The following is a 16,956-nucleotide window of genomic DNA, read 5'->3' as shown; positions in this document are numbered from 1 at the left end:
AGGCCAGCCCTGAAACAATGACACGAGTCCTGAACTCAGATGGTATGTGGGAACACAAACACTTGTGTGTCCTTTGCGATTACAATCTGCCACGTTTCTTTGTGCCTCTTGTTTTTTACAGAGCCAGGGGTCGGGCTCGGCATTGGTGCCTGTTGTCTCACACTTGAAAACAGTTCACCCGGGATTTACATTCACAGCCTGGCCCCAGGATCAGTGGCTAAAATGGATGGCAGATTAAGGTTGGTTAAAGCAGAAACATGCTAGAGTGGTTTTACAATAAAATCGATTGAGATTTTGTTTTCACCTATTGGTTCATGTAGCAGGGAGGAAATTTATACTTAAGAGTTCATCAAAAAGAAAACATTTATGTTAAGACATTCCAAAGTAGTATTAAATGCCCAGAAAACATTATTCTTTGTTCTGGAAACAGCATAATCATTAAGGTCTGGGTTGTTTGGTTGGTTTTTTTTTTTAAATTCTCTATACAGAAAGCTGAGCCTAATAGCACCCTTTGAAAAAGGGGAGCAGCAAGAAGTGCAGCCTCATGCTTTTTTGTGAGAGCTGCAGCCAGAGACCCCAGACTGGGAGGAAATTTGCAGAGCACTGCTAAAAGCTCAGTCACCTGAAACTCTCCTCAAAAGAGCTGGGATAAATGTTCCTGCTGCTGCCTGTGCCCATGGCTCAGGCTCTTACTCTCAGTCTGGAAGGATTGCTGCAGGCTGACCAGCAGCACTCTGTCATGGAGAAGGGATGTGTCTAAGAAGCAATCATTCCCAGGATTCACTTGTGCCTACACTGGATTAAGTGACAAAAACTTGCGTTTCCTCTTGTGGAGGCTTCATTTTTGAAAACCATTGGAGAAAGCCTTGCCACTTTCTGCGTTCCTCCATAAATGCTGGTGGGTGCTGGGAGCATGGCTCCAGAGGGGAGACTGTGCTGAAGAGGTGCTGGGACTGTGTGATCCTTTTTGAGTGTGCGATGTGAGCACTGGTGCAGAGAGGCTGAGCAAATGCCTTGCAAGAGAGTGCCTTCTGTTTCCTGGCTCGCCAGGAAAACTGCAATAGAAATTTGATTTCTTGGAATAAGGGAAGAAGATAATTTTATGGTGGCATTGCTGCCAAAACCCTTGAAAGTTCCTACAGTATAGAAATGTCTACAGGAGACAGCATTTAATGGTAACTTGCTTTCTTGAAGGCCCCTTTGGAAAACATTGCAGTGCTGGTTATGACTGTATGTAACAGCTGCATTGTTTATTAGGTTTATGTGATTGATTATATCCAGGCATGCTTCCCAAATTTTTAGCTTGCTTCTTTGAGACGTTGCTTCTGTTGTCCCATCAGCGATTTATGGCTTCATAGGCCAAGACTTACAGGGTGGTTTTGATTTTTGGAAAACATTGTTAATCAAATGTTGGCTTTGCAATGCCAGGGGAGGTTTGAATCCAGCTCTTCTGTATCTGAGCTCCCTCTCTCAGTCATGTGGCTGTGTAAGTGACTCCATTTGTGCAAGTCTAAAGGAATAGGCAGAGCAGTGAAATGATTGCACAACTGATAAGTCACTCTTTACTTTCCTCAGCCTCTACCAGAAGTGCAGGTTACTGAATTTCAATTGTTATTTTGCGTTTGGTGTGTGTACTCATAGTGTCACACACCACAGTGTCATTGTCACAAGTAGCCCAACACAAGCTGGCAGTAGTAGATTCCTTGAGAGGGTCTGTTCAAAGCAAATGTTTCAGGAATTATGGAGAATGCTTTAATGATATCCCTAGTTGATGGTATTTTCTTTTGAATAGTTCCAGATGTCTGAGCACCATAAGCAAGAGTTACAAAACTGAGAAAATAGAGCTAAACAATCGTAGAATCATAAAATGGTTTGGGTTGGAAGGGATGTTAAAGATCGTCTTGTTTCAAATCCCCTGCCATGGGAAGGGATCTTCCACTAGGTCAGCTTACTCAAAGCTCCATCCATCCTGATCTCAAACACTTCCAGAGCTTCTCTGGGCAACCTGTTCCAGTGCCTCTCCACCCTGACACTAAAGAATTTCTTCCTAACACCTGCTCTAATCCTACCCTCTTTCAGTTTGAAGCTATACTCCCTTGTCATATCACTACATGCCCTTTTAAATCACACAGTGTGTTTTTCTTTCAGGAGAGTTTTGTTTTGTTTTTTCTTTTTCCTTTTTAATGGGTTCTCTATGATAATTTTTAACATATACAGGCTTACCAGGCTCAATCTTTTCCTGGAGTAATTTCATAACCTCATATCTAAGTAATGAATTTCTTATCAGTGTTTCTGCTAAGTAATTCAGTATGGCATGAAGGAACAGCCCATCTTAATCCCATTTTTCCTCTTCTGTGCTCAATAAATATCTGAATGCAGAACTGGAACTGAAGCTTGCTTTCACCCTGATCTGAATGCAGTTTTCTTGGTTGATTCAATAGAGATTTTTTGCACTGACAGTAAGTGCAGAAGGGATCTCTGAGCCTCCATTGTGAACTCAAGAGGACTTAAACCATTCACGTCACTGGTAGCAGCACCTTCTTTGAAAGTCACGTCTTTTCCAGAACACTTATGTCTTTGAAAAATCTTGGCCATCAGTTGAAAGCACAGGTTTTTTTGTGTGGAAGGTGGCTGTGATTAGGTGACTCTGTGTCTCTGTGCAGCCGGGGTGACCAGATTCTGGAGGCGGATTCTGTGAGCCTGCGTCACGCAGCGCTAAGCGAAGCCTACGCAATCCTCAGTGAGTGTGGACCAGGACCAGTCAGCCTAATCATTAGTCGTCATCCTAACCCAAAGGTGAGGAGAAAATGAGTAAGTGTATCTGGATTGTTTTCATCTGGCACTGTAATTTGAGTCTTGCTGTCGGAAAAGCGAAAAATGAAGAAAATGGCTTTTTCTTGCTATGGCATGTATTGTGCAAGATGTCAGGATTGTAATGATGCTTCCTAGTTTTGTAAGTCATAGCAATGTTGGACTGTTCTTGGTGCTTTTCACTTAGTCACCCACTCATCAGTTGCATTTTCCTGGAACTGCTTGAATGAAGTGTTCCCATCTTTCTTGGTACTTGGATGAAGTAGCAACACAAATACAGCGCAAGACCTCTTCCTCCTAAAACTTATTTTGTAGTTAATTTGTCTTTGAGTAGAATATAATTTAGGGCCAGGAATATATGTATCAACAGCTTGAATTGATCAACTGTAATAAAGTAAAATCTATCCAAAGATCAAAGTTTTCCTTCAGGAATTAAAACATGAGAATATGGAGCACACTGCTACTGAATCCGTGCAAGGTCATTTTGGAAATAAGACTGTATTTATAAAGTAAGTGTTCTCAAGCATTTTTTAAAAATTGATGATAGAAGATGAAAGCCTATTAGGCAAGCTATAGGGAATAACAGCTTCTTTTATTTCAGTATTTCAAAGAATTTCATGAGTGTACGAAACCTTCCTGTTTAAACAGGAATGAAGCTGTAAAAATATTTGCATTAGTGGGTCCAGAAAGCTCTGACTTTTGAACTCATAACTACAAATGGCCTTAAGAAAGCCATATCTAGGAGAACTCAGGTTTCTTATTTTGTAATTAATAGTGTATTTTCTGCTAAATCAAATATACAGTCAACAAACAGGGGCCTGCTTTCCAGAGTTTATTATCTTTGTTGGAAGGCCTTGTGCTGCTAGAAAGAAAGAGGTGAGGGTGAGAACTGGGCTTATAGCCTAAGATAACAGTATTTCTGGTGAGTCTGTGTACTGTGCTGAACCAAAACAATGGTTCAATGTGATTGCATTATTAAGGCTTACAGACTTTTTGGATTGTCTGTAAGAAGCATGAAATAAAAATGCCGTGCCGTAGAGCCTGCCCTTTCTCATCTGTCCCTCTTCTTGCTGTGGTGGGGTCTTGAAAGCTGATGAGTGACCTAACCTGGTGTCTGCTGAAAGGATGAACTGAGTTAAGCTAATTGCTTGGTATTACTCAGTAACACAGGGAAACTATTAAGTGGCTCCTATTACCGTTTTCCATAAGTGATATTTAAGATGACAACAAATCCTTTGCCAAGAAATGTATGAAAAGCTAAAAGTTGAGCTGGAGAGACCCTAAAGCATTTTTCCAGTACTGAATCCATAATCCTGGCAATATTGAATCCATAAGCTCTCATGGCTGGATCTCTGGAGGAGCATCCCTATAGGAACCCGTATTTATTGTTGTTACTGTCACCCATTTTCTGAAAGCACTGGCGGATCGATAAATAAGTGTGGATATTTTGTTTTATTGTTTTCATTTGCTTATAATAGTACGCCAGCATGCAGATTGGAGTTATGAATTAACTTGTCCCTTTCCATTTCGAACTGCCTGAACAGAAAGGATGCTAAACATCAGAGCTGGCAGAGTTTGCAGAAGCATGGATTTCTGGTTAACTTAAAAAATGCACTGTGTTGTGCCTGGGACCTGTTTTCGTTCTTGGGATATGTTTTACTAAAAGTTTGTGTTAACGCCATGGAGCATAGTCTAAGGATCTGGTCCATGTTCTGCAGGAACTCCCTGTGCCCCAGAAGCTCAGGGACTTTTGGTTTGCTGTAAGGTCATGACACAGGCTGGAAACAGAGACGTGTTTTTACAAAGGTTCATGTTGTTTCGAACATTTTTATACTTAATTTCTTGTTTTATAACACAAAAGATCCACAGTACATTTTGCTGCTGAGTATGTTTGCTTTGGTGTTTTCATGTACTTCCAAAAGAAATACCACAAAATTTTCTTTCTGCTTGTTATTCTGACTGAATATGGCATTTATGCTTTGTTTAAACTGCTGAGTTTGCTTCAGAATCTCTCAAATCTTCATGGTTCAGGAAGACTCAAGTCTGTAGTCTCTATTTATACTGAATTTTAATTCATGTAAATCAATGTGCATAGAAAGTATTTTTTGACAGAATTAATTTGCTTTCTGTTCTTAAATATATATTCCTGCAGACTAGTTGTTCCTGTATAAAATCATATGTTTTCCAGTAATAAGAATTAAATGTATGGTAGTAATTATGGGCTAAATTAGCAAATATGGTAAACCAGTATTTATTCTTAAACCAGAGAAACATTAATTTCCAATTACTGATTTAAGTTTTCTTTTTAAAAGCAAGGAGAAAAGAAAATTAAAAAGACAGCTAATATTATGGGAAGTCTGGTATTCTTCCGGTGGGTTAAGTGTAGAATAGCTTAAGTTTCTGATGTGTGCTTGCACAAAGCAGTCTTTGTCTATTTTAAAGTTGCATTTTCTCAACAAATCAATGGACAGCTTTTAATTGAGTTAGAACTGTGCTCTAATAGCTTCATTTGATTTCTTTAAGTCTGGGACTGTTTTATTTGTTTATATTTTGTGTCACTTGGAAGCAGTCTTCTTGCAGATGGCAGGCTTCTGCTTCCAGGTTTTTGCAGGAAAGTGGCATTGAGAGAGTCTGAGTCAGGGGACAAGGGCTTAGGAGCACTCAACTAGGTCTTCTTTATTGCATCTTTAAAAATAGTGGCTTATTTGATGCATCATACACTTGAGATAAGTGGTAAGACTCTTGTAATTTCTTGTACCCTGTTTGAGCTTTGTCTTCCACTCCACTTCAGGTTTCAGAGCAGGAGATGGATGAAGCAATTGCACGTACTACCCACCGAGAGAGCAAGGACTCCAGCTCCTCTCACGTCACAGGTAGCAACATGTTCTCTTCTCTAGTGCCTGTTCTCTCACAGATGCAGGAGCATTTAAGGGCATGCTTTGAAGTTCCCCAGCATTATTATTTTGAGAGCCCTCAAGACAGCAGAACAGTGTAGGGAGTATCATCACTCTGTCCACTGCAGAAATTTTAGCATCCAGTTCAGATGGATCAGCTCTGCAGCTTATGTAACTTGCTTTTGTTCACTGGGCTGCCATGACCTGAAAGTAGGGTTATCAAGAGGTGGTGGTTCTGAACTTTTTTCAAGATGAGAGGAACCACAATGTTCCAGTAGGGAAAGAGCAGGAGGGGTCTACTCCATCCATGTATGCTTGACCTTAATGGCAAAAAAACTCCAAAAAGTATTTTGACCATTTGAAAAAGTCCAGGTGTTCCATGCTGGACTACATGTTTTAACACCATTTTGATCTTTCAAGTCATGTCAAGATGTGTACTCTGGCATCTCTGTGATGTGTTTGAACTCCAGCATTTCCTAAAGTCTCACAGATGAAAGCAAACTTTTGGCAATGGCAGAGTGACCAATAAGGTGATGTTCAGACAGAAATGTTAGATCTGTTATGATCCCCTTTTTATGTGTGTCAGCTAAGATCTGCTTTCAAGTTGACGGTGTCAGTGGCTGCTGATTTGTCTTCTGAGGCTGCCCCTGGTCAGCAGCATGCTCCAACAGATGGGGAAGACCATCTCCTGCTCCTCTCTTGTTCATAGCACTGCCCTGGGCCTGGCTAGTGTAACATTCCATCTGATCTGAGGGAGAACTTGTGAAATGCTGAATAAATCTCACTTTAGGAAAGCAATTTAGATACTAAGTAAATGGGATTAAATGCAGCCACCAGCTCAGAAAACTAATGGGAAGCCTGTTTGATTATATGGACTGCAACTTTAATTTTTGGCATCTAACTAATTTGTGTTTAACAGGAGCTGTGCAAAAAAGTCCATCTCCTAGTGTGAAGGCCAAACAAGGAGAGACCTCATCTCCCCTCAGCTGGACTATGAAACGCTTCTTGGAGCCAGCAAGCCGGGTAAAAGGATTAGATGCAATAAAAATAGAGCCTGCTTCAAATTCAGCTTTTACTGAAGCTCTTACTTGGTCAAGGGGTTCAAAACCAAACCTGCAGGCTCCTTCCCTGTCACATGAGCTCCATAAAAGGGTTTGTTTCTTGTGTCACACATTTAAATTGTGACAGCAGCAAACTTCTCTTTTTCTCTGTGACTGTAGCCTTTGGGAGTGATGTGCAGAGCATGGCAGAGAAGGATATGGGGTCCCACCTTTGGCCACGTCCAAGGTACCCCTGCTCTGTGGAACACAAAGTTAGCAGGAGGCATCTGAGCCTGTGAGCAGAAGGCTGAGACTAAGTCCCCTTATATAGCCATTGCAGGGAAGAATCTGTTTTTCCTGGTAAAGCCATGGAAGCCATTGACACTGTGTCTGGAGGTACAAAGCCTTCCCTCAGTGTAGAACAAACTTCTCTCAGTGTAGAACAAAGGGAGCTGCAAAATTGAATTGTTTCATCCCTTGTTTCTGCATTGAACCACCCCTGTAAAGCAGTGGGATTTGGAATCCTTTTTTATTTATTGTATTGGCTAAAAATGTGTCGGTGTGCAGTGTTTCAGACATCCAGTTTCAACAGTTTGGCTCTCAGTATACTGACAAGTGCTCTATTTTAAAAATAGGGTTTAAATTTTATTGACACAGCAATACAAATGGTCTGTGTGGGGCTCACATGCAGGCAGGGGCTTTATACATCGAGGACAGCAGGTCACCAGGGTCACTTCTCTTCAGCAGGGATCCGTCAGCTCTGAGGCAGAGCTTTCCCAGTACTTCTCCCACGATGGTTCGAGCCATCTCCCCTTCTCTGATGCTGTCCCTGGCTCGTGTGATGAGGAGCAGCTCCGTCAGAAGAACAGGAGCAGCTGGCTGGACGATGGCTCTCTTCTCCCTGGCAGCCTGAGTAAGTGATGCAAATGTGTCTGGTCATTGGGCTGGTGGGGCAGAGTCACTGAGGGCTGGGTTCCTGTACAGGAGAGCTGTGGTGGTCCCTGTGCTGGGAAGAAATGCCAGGCAGTGGCATTATAAGCCATTGTTGATCGCATGAAGTTCTGGAAAATTGAAGGAATTTACAACAATCCATAGAAATGCCTGTTTCCATGATATTTTGTTCAAGACTCTGTTCTGATAGTGTGGAAATGAATTTGATTGGTTTGGATGAAACTAGATTTGATAGTGTTGCAGAGTTTGGGGTATTTTTTCAAATCATCTGATTTATTACATTTGTGGAGACTGTTCATAGCTATCTCAGAAACTTTGAGAGGGTCAATATATGTATAAAAACAAACAAATGTGCAATTTTACATCAGATATTTTGCTTGTGTATATTTCTCCCATGATAACTGACTGAAAGAAGCTTGTGTGTCCTTACTGATGTGCACCTCATCACAAATTCAAAGGAGTAATTTGTTCTCTCTTTCCTGTAATTTCAGTAAAGTAATTTCAGGTAATTTCTTTGTCTCATTTTCTGTGGAAATTATTTAATGTTTAAAAGTATTTTTGTATTTCTAACTAGCCACCAGAAAAAGCAAAACAAATTAACTTCCCACAAAGTGAGATGCAGTTCTTTCTAAGGAGAACGTGGGAAGGGTTCTTGGGTTTGCTACTTGCTAATTTGAAATTGATTGTTGTATTTCAGTCTTGGTTCAAGAAAGCAATTTTTACTCTCTGTGAGTTAATCCAGGAGTCCTGAGCTTAGATTCAGGGAAAATGTGATAGGAAATCTGTTGTTTAAACTAAAATACACATTTGAATTTGCATCCCTTTCTTCTTTGAGTCGTAGTCATAATTTAGAAGTAAACTGAAAATAGAACTAGACATGCTAATGAACTGATTTTGGGAATTACCCATAAATTGTAGTGCTATCTGCTGTCCTCTTGATGTTTACTGTAGTTAGAGGGAGGGCATGAAAAGCCTGCTTTTTGCTTTGTGAGGAAGAGTTAAGCTTTCTCTGTAAACAGACACACATGTATTCTGCTGCAGTGAAATGCGCGGTGTTAAAGATCATCTGTAAGTACAATTAAAGTATAACTCTTTTTTTCCCCAGCTGCTAGAGATGCAGGAGTGACAAAAGCAAATGGTTTGGCTTCTCCAGCTAGTGGGAGGTCATCTGGCCATCACAACAAGCTTGTGGAGTCTGTCCGACCTGGCATCCTCAGCGACAGCCCCAAATCTGCCCGCAGCCCCTTTCACCGACAGAGGCGGGTTGTTTTCTATGATGGTGATGCCAGTGATGACGATGAAAGTTCCCACTTGCACAGAAGCCAGAGGGCCAAGAGCCAGGAGGATGCTGGCATTGTCATTACAACCTCGTCTGTAGAAATCGATGATGAGAGCCAGGACAGTGAGTCATCGAGATACAGTGGCATGGAGACATCTTCCTCTGTCTTCAGCAACTCTGTAGAGTCTGCAGACAGCACACTGGAGCAAGTTGAATCTTCTTTTTTCCCAATCATAGCATTTGATTACTCAAGTGTGCCTGAAGTTCGTCTTGGCAGCCTGAGTTTGAGGGAGCTCCGGGAAGCACAGCTTGAATCCAAGAGATCGCCAAAACTTGAGCACAGAGCAGTCACCAGAGTGAAGAGCATGATGAGCACTGAGTGCCGAAGCCTTCAGAGACACAGGACGGAGGAACATGGCTCTTACAACAAGCCTGTTGCCAGGATGCTCCCTCACAGCAGGAAGTGTGAAGCCCCTGATGTGGGCGGGCAGGGCCAGGTTGAAGTCGTCACTCTGGTTCGCAATGAGCACGAGTCATTCGGCCTGGATCTGGAAATCCAAGCCATGCCCTTAAAGGTTGTCGTCACAGGGATGCGGCCAGGAGGGCCAGCAGAAATGGTAATTTGTAATTTGAGTGCCTTATAGTGATGTACTTTCCCATTGTGGGGCTGATTGTTATTATTTTCATGGTTATTATTAAGCAAGTGGTCTGCTGAGAGTAAACACAACTGAGGTGTTTGTCATTGCTGGGCAAAATGTCCCACCCCATGTTGTTCTGGAGCTGCTGCTAAATAATTTGTTTCTGATTCAGAGGTGCACCCAGGCTAATTTGAAACTAAAAGAGGCAGGACACAGATCCACTGAGATGGCCTCATCCCTTCTTGCAATTACAATTTTGAGGGAATGCGATTTTTGTATTTGTTTTCTAAGTATGGGCAAAGACAAAATAAGTAAATCCTGGTGGCAGAGGATGGTGGTAACAAATGTATATTATGCTTTACTATTTTATATGCACATGTCCCCGTATTACAGGAATCTGGAACCATGAGGCTTTAGGTGCTGGCCAGGTTTGCCAAGGGCTGGAGTAGAACCAGTAACACGCTGCTCTTCTGCATCTCATACATGCCCATACCAGTATGGATATGTGCTTCACGTTGTTTGTGGAATTGCTAGATGCAGAAGTCCAGAAAGAAGAATAATGCTCTGGTGTACAAACCTGGCTGTAGCATTTTTAATCTCATTAGCGGCCGCTAGTGTAAGAGGGGTTATGGCATAGCAGTTTGAATAGGGCTGTGAGACCTGGGGATTTGGTTTTGTTCCTGCCTTTTTCTCAGATTTCTTTTGCAGTATTTAGAAACAAGCATTTACCTTAAGAGCTCAGATCATGTCTGTTCACTAGTTTAAGAGAATTTCACCTGAGAAGTAGTTCGTGCATGGAATTAAAAAAATGACACACAGTGTTCCAGTCCTGAAGAAGCTAGGGCTGATCCATCCCATTTCATTTAACTAAGAGGGCGATGTCCTCCATCATGATACTCATCTCCCAGAAAAAAATGGCAGATCTTTTGACCTTCCTGTTTTAGATTGATCTTTAATTCTCCTCCTGGCAGAACACAGTCTGTTCTTTATTTATGTGCTGGCAAACTGACAACAGTGGTACCTGCGCTCTGCAGTGACGTGAAACAGAGGATGTTGCTCATAAGCTATTAATTGCTTCCCTGCAATCTCTGCAGGGCTTCTGATGTGTATTTATAATTTCCTTGAATCTCTCTGTGCATCAGGGATCAATGGGCAAGATGGCTGTAGGAGATGAGATTACCACTATCAACAGCATCCCCGTCAGCAAGATGATGTATGAGGAAATCTGTTTGCTTATGCAGTGTCTTCCCACATCCGTAACCCTGGAGATCCAGAAGGCAGCGTCAGGTGAGAAAGCAGTTTTGCTTTTGTACCATTTATTCTGGGTACAAGTGAACAAAACGTCCTTGGATCTGCTGGGCCTGACCTTCTGCTGTCCTGGCTTTCCACATGGATTCAGAGAAGAGGACGGGGAGACATTGTGTCTGCATTGGTGAGCCAAGCAAAGCACTTCATCACCAAGTCAAGCTTCAGGGTCCTCTCTGGCACCATGATAAGGGGAGAAAACCTACTCCTGTGTGAAGTATTCAAAGTTCCCACATAGAGTAGGTCCCTCCTGCCAGTGTTTGCAGAGGTCTGAGTCATTTGATGCAGTCCAGTAACTAAAATGGCAGTGACTCTTGTCCTGACAAATCATGTTATTGCTGTGCCTGTTCATTAAATATATAGGCCCCTTATAATCAAATCTGTCTCTCTTAAATCTGAAGTTCTAGTAATGTTTTTATGAATGGACAATAAGACACTAAAACACTCTTTTCTTTCTTTTTTTCTTTCCTTCCCTTTTATTATATCAGAATTCTCTGAAGTGCAGAAAGATGAAACAGAAAACTAAAATCTTACAAAAACGTTTATTTTCATGTTTCATTACAGAAAGTTTTCTAGTGTGAGTTGAAATACTTGATACCTTCTTGCTTTCTGCTAAGGGCTGATTTATGCTTCTACAGCAATATATGAGTCCCCACAGACTGTACAAATTATGTGGTGTGGAAATGAGTGTTTGAAAAAGAAAAGCATACCTTTCAAATTCAGGAAGAACATAATATTTTGCTTTGTTCTAGCTTATGATCCTCTCTGTGTACCTTTGTGTACCTGGGAACCTAAAGTGCTTCCAGATGTTTGACTTCCAGTTGTTCTTTAAGGAATTCCAGGCTTGGCAGGATCTTGTTCTTGTTTCCTTAGACTGCTGTGGCTTTTCAAACCAATAGCATTGGGGCAAGGACACATTGGCAGCACTTTGTAAGGCACTTCACCCTTCCCCTTGTCCTATCCCACTGGCAAAAAAGGTGGTAATCCACCATGCTGAAGCAGGGGAGTACTGAGTACTTCAAATTCTAATCTGCCTGCTTGAGATTGCCCTCCTGAGGTGTTTATCCCTTGTTGACTCCAGGAGGAATCAGTACTTCTTAACATGGATTCCTAAGTTAAATAATGTGGATGATCCTGCAGGTTTGTGTGAGAAGTACAGAGATGTTCAGGCATCTTTAAATGAGCAGGAAAGGACACTGACACTGAATAGCCTCTCCTTCTCCATACACTTTCTGGGCTCCGTGTCATAGTTACTGGCCTCTGGAAGGCAGCTTGAGTGGGGATGCATGTCTCAGAAGCAGTGTAGAGAGGTGGAATCTGGTGCATAGAGTGAAGTGCTGGAAGCCGAACATGTGGAGAAATGGGTGAGCAGGAATGTGTCAGAGTGCAGCAGTGACAGGGAGCTCGGTGTGCTGCCCAGGAGTGGGTTAAACATGTTCTGGAAGCCAGGAGAGGTCTATGCCAGAAATGCAGTAAAGCCCATGTGCTTAATGTGTGCATAACGTCACCCATGCATGTCACATTGAACACCTGCAAAAGTGCTGAGGGGTCAGAGCCAAGTTATTTATGCACAGACTGTCACTGTGGTATCTGGTCACCTTTGCTATGTCAGGGCTTTCTGTGCTCCCTGGGGTCTCTGTTGGAGACTTCAGAGATGAAACAAGTGATGAGAAGCAGTGCTGCTCAGCGTGACTTACTGCATGCTGACACTTTGGTAGTTGGCTGCTTGACTGCTGCAATTTCAAAGATGAGAGTTAAACAGATCATGACTGCTCACCTTGGATAAGTGGATTGCTCCCTTCTGTGCACTACTCAAATACACATGGTTATGATTAATTTGAGTTGTTGTAAACATCATTACAGAGGAGGAGGAGTGCAGATCAAAATGAAAACATGTAGTCTATGTGGGTGTCTATTTTTGTAATAAAACCTGGTGTTTTCTATATCACTTCTTATATTTATTTGACAGGATTTTGCCTTTTTTTTCTTTTTTGCCTTTTTTTTTTTAAATCATGATGCAGCTGTCAGCAGATTTACAAACCTCATCCTGTCTCCAGGGATAGACACTCAAAATCAGGCCAATGTCAACAGCATCCTCACAGCAGAGGAAGAGCAGAGCTCTGGGAAGCGAGAAAGAGCAGGTCTGCAGGCTGCTGTCGGCGGCTGCGTGGCGGAGAGAGCAACACTGCCGCCCGATGCCCCGAGCAGGGACGTGCACAGAGGCAGCCCGAGGGCCGCCCGTGAGGAGGACTGCGCTGCCATCCCTGTCACTGACATCGATGACCTGCTCAGCCAGATGGGTGCCCCCGAGGGCAGGGCCTCGCGCACCCCGTCGCGCGCAGAGAGTCCCCTCCGGGACGAGTACACCACCATGTGCTGCTGTGGCACTGACGAAGGCTGTCCCGGCTCTGAGCCACGAGCGCCCAAGGAGGAGCTGCTGGAAAAAACTGTGAATTGTGGAGCTAGTGCACAAGGGGTTTTGGGGCTGTCTGTGTTGGACTCCATCAACACAGGCAAACTTTTTACTGTGAATAAAAACTCTTTAAATAACTATTCTAGGAATTTTAGCAGTTTAAACGAGGATGAGTTGCCTGCTGCAAACTCTCTGGAAAGGAAGAGAAGTGACCCATTTCCAAAGTCAATGTATGGGGCTGCGGAGGATTCTCACTCGGATGCAGAGTCTGTCACAGAAGCCTTTGACAGTGCTAGTGAGGTGTTGCTTGGGCAATGTGCTGCTGCTAATGCCCCCGCAGGCTCTACTGTATCTGAGTCAGATGAGGAGCAAATTGAGATTTGTTGCATGAATGATGAGCTGCAGAAGCCTGCACAGGAACAGCGTTGCGCCTCTGGAACAAGCTCATCCTCACTGTCCCCGCTGCACCCTCACAGTGGCAAAGCTTTGCAGAGTGAGGGCTGTACAATGTGTGGGTCACTGGAGACAAGCATCAACAAACTAGGTTTGGAAGATCATGGTGGTCCCACTCCATGTCCTTCACAGTGTCCAGATGTGTCCTCTGCATCCTTGTGTTCTCCTTCCTCAGTTCTCCTGCCAGAAGAAGACATGCTAAAGAATTCAGTCAGTATCCCTGAAGTTTACTCTTTCTGTAACAATGGTGCCTTACGTACAGAAGAACAGATAGATTTGGGGAACAGTAATGAACATAAGAAATGCTGTGAATCCATTGAAGAGAAAGGATCTCTGCACTGCAAAAAGACAAGCTTTTGCTCTGCTAGAAATGTCAATGTCTTGGAGAACAGCTTGTTTGAGAAGGAAGGATGTCATGATGAGCAGAGATCCAAATCTGAAAGTGAAATGGCAGTTGATGACTGTAATCATGCTGTTGATTATTGCTCGGTGAAGAAAGAAACCAACAGTTTGTCCACCATGTCTAAAACAGACAGCAATCATGTGAATGCATCATCAACAAGAGGAATATCACTCAGGTCACCCTTTCCCACTAGATCTAAAGATCCAAAGGCAAATGCAATTCATGAATTGCCAGGAAAAAATGAGAAAATTAACTCTGTGACTTCAGGAAGGACTTCAAATGGAAAAGTCCAAAGCTCAGGCACAAATCACTGCAAAGGAGCTGCAGTACCGCACAGCCCATCCTCACAGAAGAAATCCTGTCAGGAGTCTAAGGCAATGGCACAAAAAAGTATAATGGACACCCTTTTAAGTAATCAGAAATCTAAAGCAGGACCAAAGCTAAAAGGGTTCACCATCAAAAGCAAAGCAAAGACAAATTCAGATTCTTCTGGCACTACTCCTACCAAAGTCAATGGAGCTGATCAGAAAAGGGCTTCTGTTTCTCCACAACTATCCCCCAAACTCCTGGGAAAGAAAGCACCATTGTCCCGTAACTCACCTACAAACTCAGATCCTGGAAAGAGCATTTCAGCAGCCTCAAAGACTCTGAAATCAGAGCTAGAAAATAAATCATCTCTGGTAATTTCTGAAGATTCACTTCTGCCTCTCCTGAATGGCAGGAGTGGTGAAGTGAAATGTGGCTGTGGGGAGCTATCATGGGGAAAGCCAAAAGAGAAGCAAGTTTCCATGGAGGCTGTGGTGTGTCAGGGTAAGGATGCTAAGGTGGATGAGTTCAGAGCCAGAGATAGTCAGTCCATAGTCACTTCACCTCCTCAGGGGATACCAAAAGCTGAATATGTAAAAGGGAGGACTGATAACCACAGAGGAGACCTGAACACAATCAAAAGCATCCATAGTGCAGATGACCTTAGGCAATTAGATCTGCAAAATGTAGGAATGGCTGCTGGAGTCTGCTCTTCTTCATTAGGGTCCCCCTCAGTTCAGCAGGAGCAGCTGGAAGGGCAGGAGATCCAACGCACTTTCATTGAGGTGAAGCTTTCCTCCTCCTCATCCCCTTCCTCCTCCTCCTCTGCCTCATCCTCACCAGCATCATTTTTGCGGCTGCCATTGCTGGAGAAAGCAGAAGAGGTGAATGCAGAAGTGCCTCGGCTGACTGAGGAGATGGGGACTATGCAGTATTTCTCAAGAGGACATACTGCTGGAGACAGACCTCTCTGTGGCTTGTCAAAACCTGTGATGAGGACCTACTCGATGCCATCCCAGTTATCAGGTCACTTGAGGGAGGACTGCCATGTTACAGAGCTTCACCCTGTGCAAGGCCCTCAGGGCCAAACTGCAGAGGAGAAATGCCCACAGGCAGCAACAGGGATGTTAAAGATGGTTCACCTGAATCTGCCTAACAGCCAGAGTGGAAAGGAGCAGGCTTACATGTCCAAAAGTGTCCAGAAGGTTCATGACACATCCCCCTCAGCCAGTGACATCAGCTACCCCACTGCTGATAAACTGAGAAGCTTCAGGCGGAATTACTATTACTATGAGCTGAACTGGCCCCATGAGCCGATTTCATCCTTCTCTGTCAAACAGAGGATCAAATCATTTGAAAACCTGGCAAATTTTGACCGGCCCTTTGTGAAGGCCATTGATATATGCTCGGCTGCAAGGTTGCCCCTTGCCAGGAGGTCGTGTGGTGGCTTGGCCACCACATCCAGCTCCACTGACTCACCATGGGCACTGCGGCGCAGCTTGAGCTCCTACTGTGGCAGTCCCAGCCCAGCCAGCACCGTGGTCAAGTCTTCCCTTGGCACAGAGCCTGTGTGTGTGACCGAGGGTGGCAAAGGGGATGGAAAGCTCCAGAGAAGCGAGGAGGATGGCGCTGGGGCAGACATGGCCGCCTTACCCAGCTCGGCCTCGCCGGTGCGCCGCAGCCGGGGCCTGGGGCGGCCGCTGCTGTCCCGCTCCAGGCTGCGGGAGCTGAGAGCCCTCAGCATGCCTGACCTGGACAAGCTGTGTGGAGAGGGCTTCTCGGAGCCCCCACAGCCTGCCTGCTTCAAGACAGAGCTGGAAATCACGCCCCGCAGAGTCCTTGGCACACCTGCCCAGAGCGGGGCAGCTCCAGCAGCCCGCTGCAGCCCAGCGGAGCTGGGTGGGATGGGAATGAGAGCCTGCAGCCCCCGGAACAGCGGCTCAGGGACACCGGGTTCTGCCTCAGATGATGACATGCCCCATGGCAGATCTCTGGATGGAGGAAACAGCTGGTCTATCAGGTTGGTGTCAGCTTTGTTGTGTCTTGGCTTCAGTACAGAATTAAACATTTTATCCTGGAATGGCAGGGCTCCTTTTCTGTGGCCCCTCTAGCTGGTTTTGGTCAGTTTTTGGCCATGTTACAGCACAGCAGTAGTAGTGGAGAGGAGGCTGCACAGCACTGCCTGCCAGCGCAGCCTGTGGTGACAAGCGAGCTTGTTGTCCTGCCAGAAGTAGTCTTCAGATGTAGCTGTCTCCTGTGAATGTCTGTTGCTAAAACCATTAAGGAAACATGAGGGGAACAGAACAGGGACTGACTTTCAGAGTTATTCTTAAATAATCTTCTCTGCCCCTTCCTATTCTCCCAGCATACACCATTTCTTACCAGTTTTCAAGATTCCTTCTTTGTCATTTATCCTAATAAAGCCTATACTGTATACATGGAATGTATCTCTACAAAATTGAG

The 16,956-nt window shown here is 44.0% G+C and overlaps 1 protein-coding gene across 6 annotated transcripts in view; it reads left to right on the top strand.

The window, feature by feature from the left end:
* PDZD2 (PDZ domain containing 2) overlaps positions 1–16,956 on the top strand; it is a 201,584-nt gene that overhangs the window by 171,137 nt on the left and 13,491 nt on the right. For 5 of the 6 annotated variants that reach the window (XM_063180983.1, XM_063180979.1, XM_063180984.1 and 2 more), the window contains 8 exons: positions 122–239; positions 2,664–2,796; positions 5,603–5,684; positions 6,625–6,728; positions 7,490–7,658; positions 8,802–9,592; positions 10,756–10,900; positions 12,940–16,513. In XM_063180983.1, the coding sequence (XP_063037053.1) occupies positions 122–239; positions 2,664–2,796; positions 5,603–5,684; positions 6,625–6,728; positions 7,490–7,658; positions 8,802–9,592; positions 10,756–10,900; positions 12,940–16,513 (5,116 nt within the window). The remainder of the gene's footprint in view (positions 1–121; positions 240–2,663; positions 2,797–5,602; positions 5,685–6,624; positions 6,729–7,489; positions 7,659–8,801; positions 9,593–10,755; positions 10,901–12,939; positions 16,514–16,956) is intronic. The other variant, XM_063180981.1, reaches the window with a different exon arrangement.

This window comes from Melospiza melodia, chromosome Z (genome assembly GCF_035770615.1).
Source record: "Melospiza melodia melodia isolate bMelMel2 chromosome Z, bMelMel2.pri, whole genome shotgun sequence".
Lineage (NCBI taxonomy): Eukaryota > Metazoa > Chordata > Aves > Passeriformes > Passerellidae > Melospiza > Melospiza melodia.
Note: the sequence above shows the minus strand (reverse complement) of the source record. Positions and strands in the feature narration are given on the sequence as shown.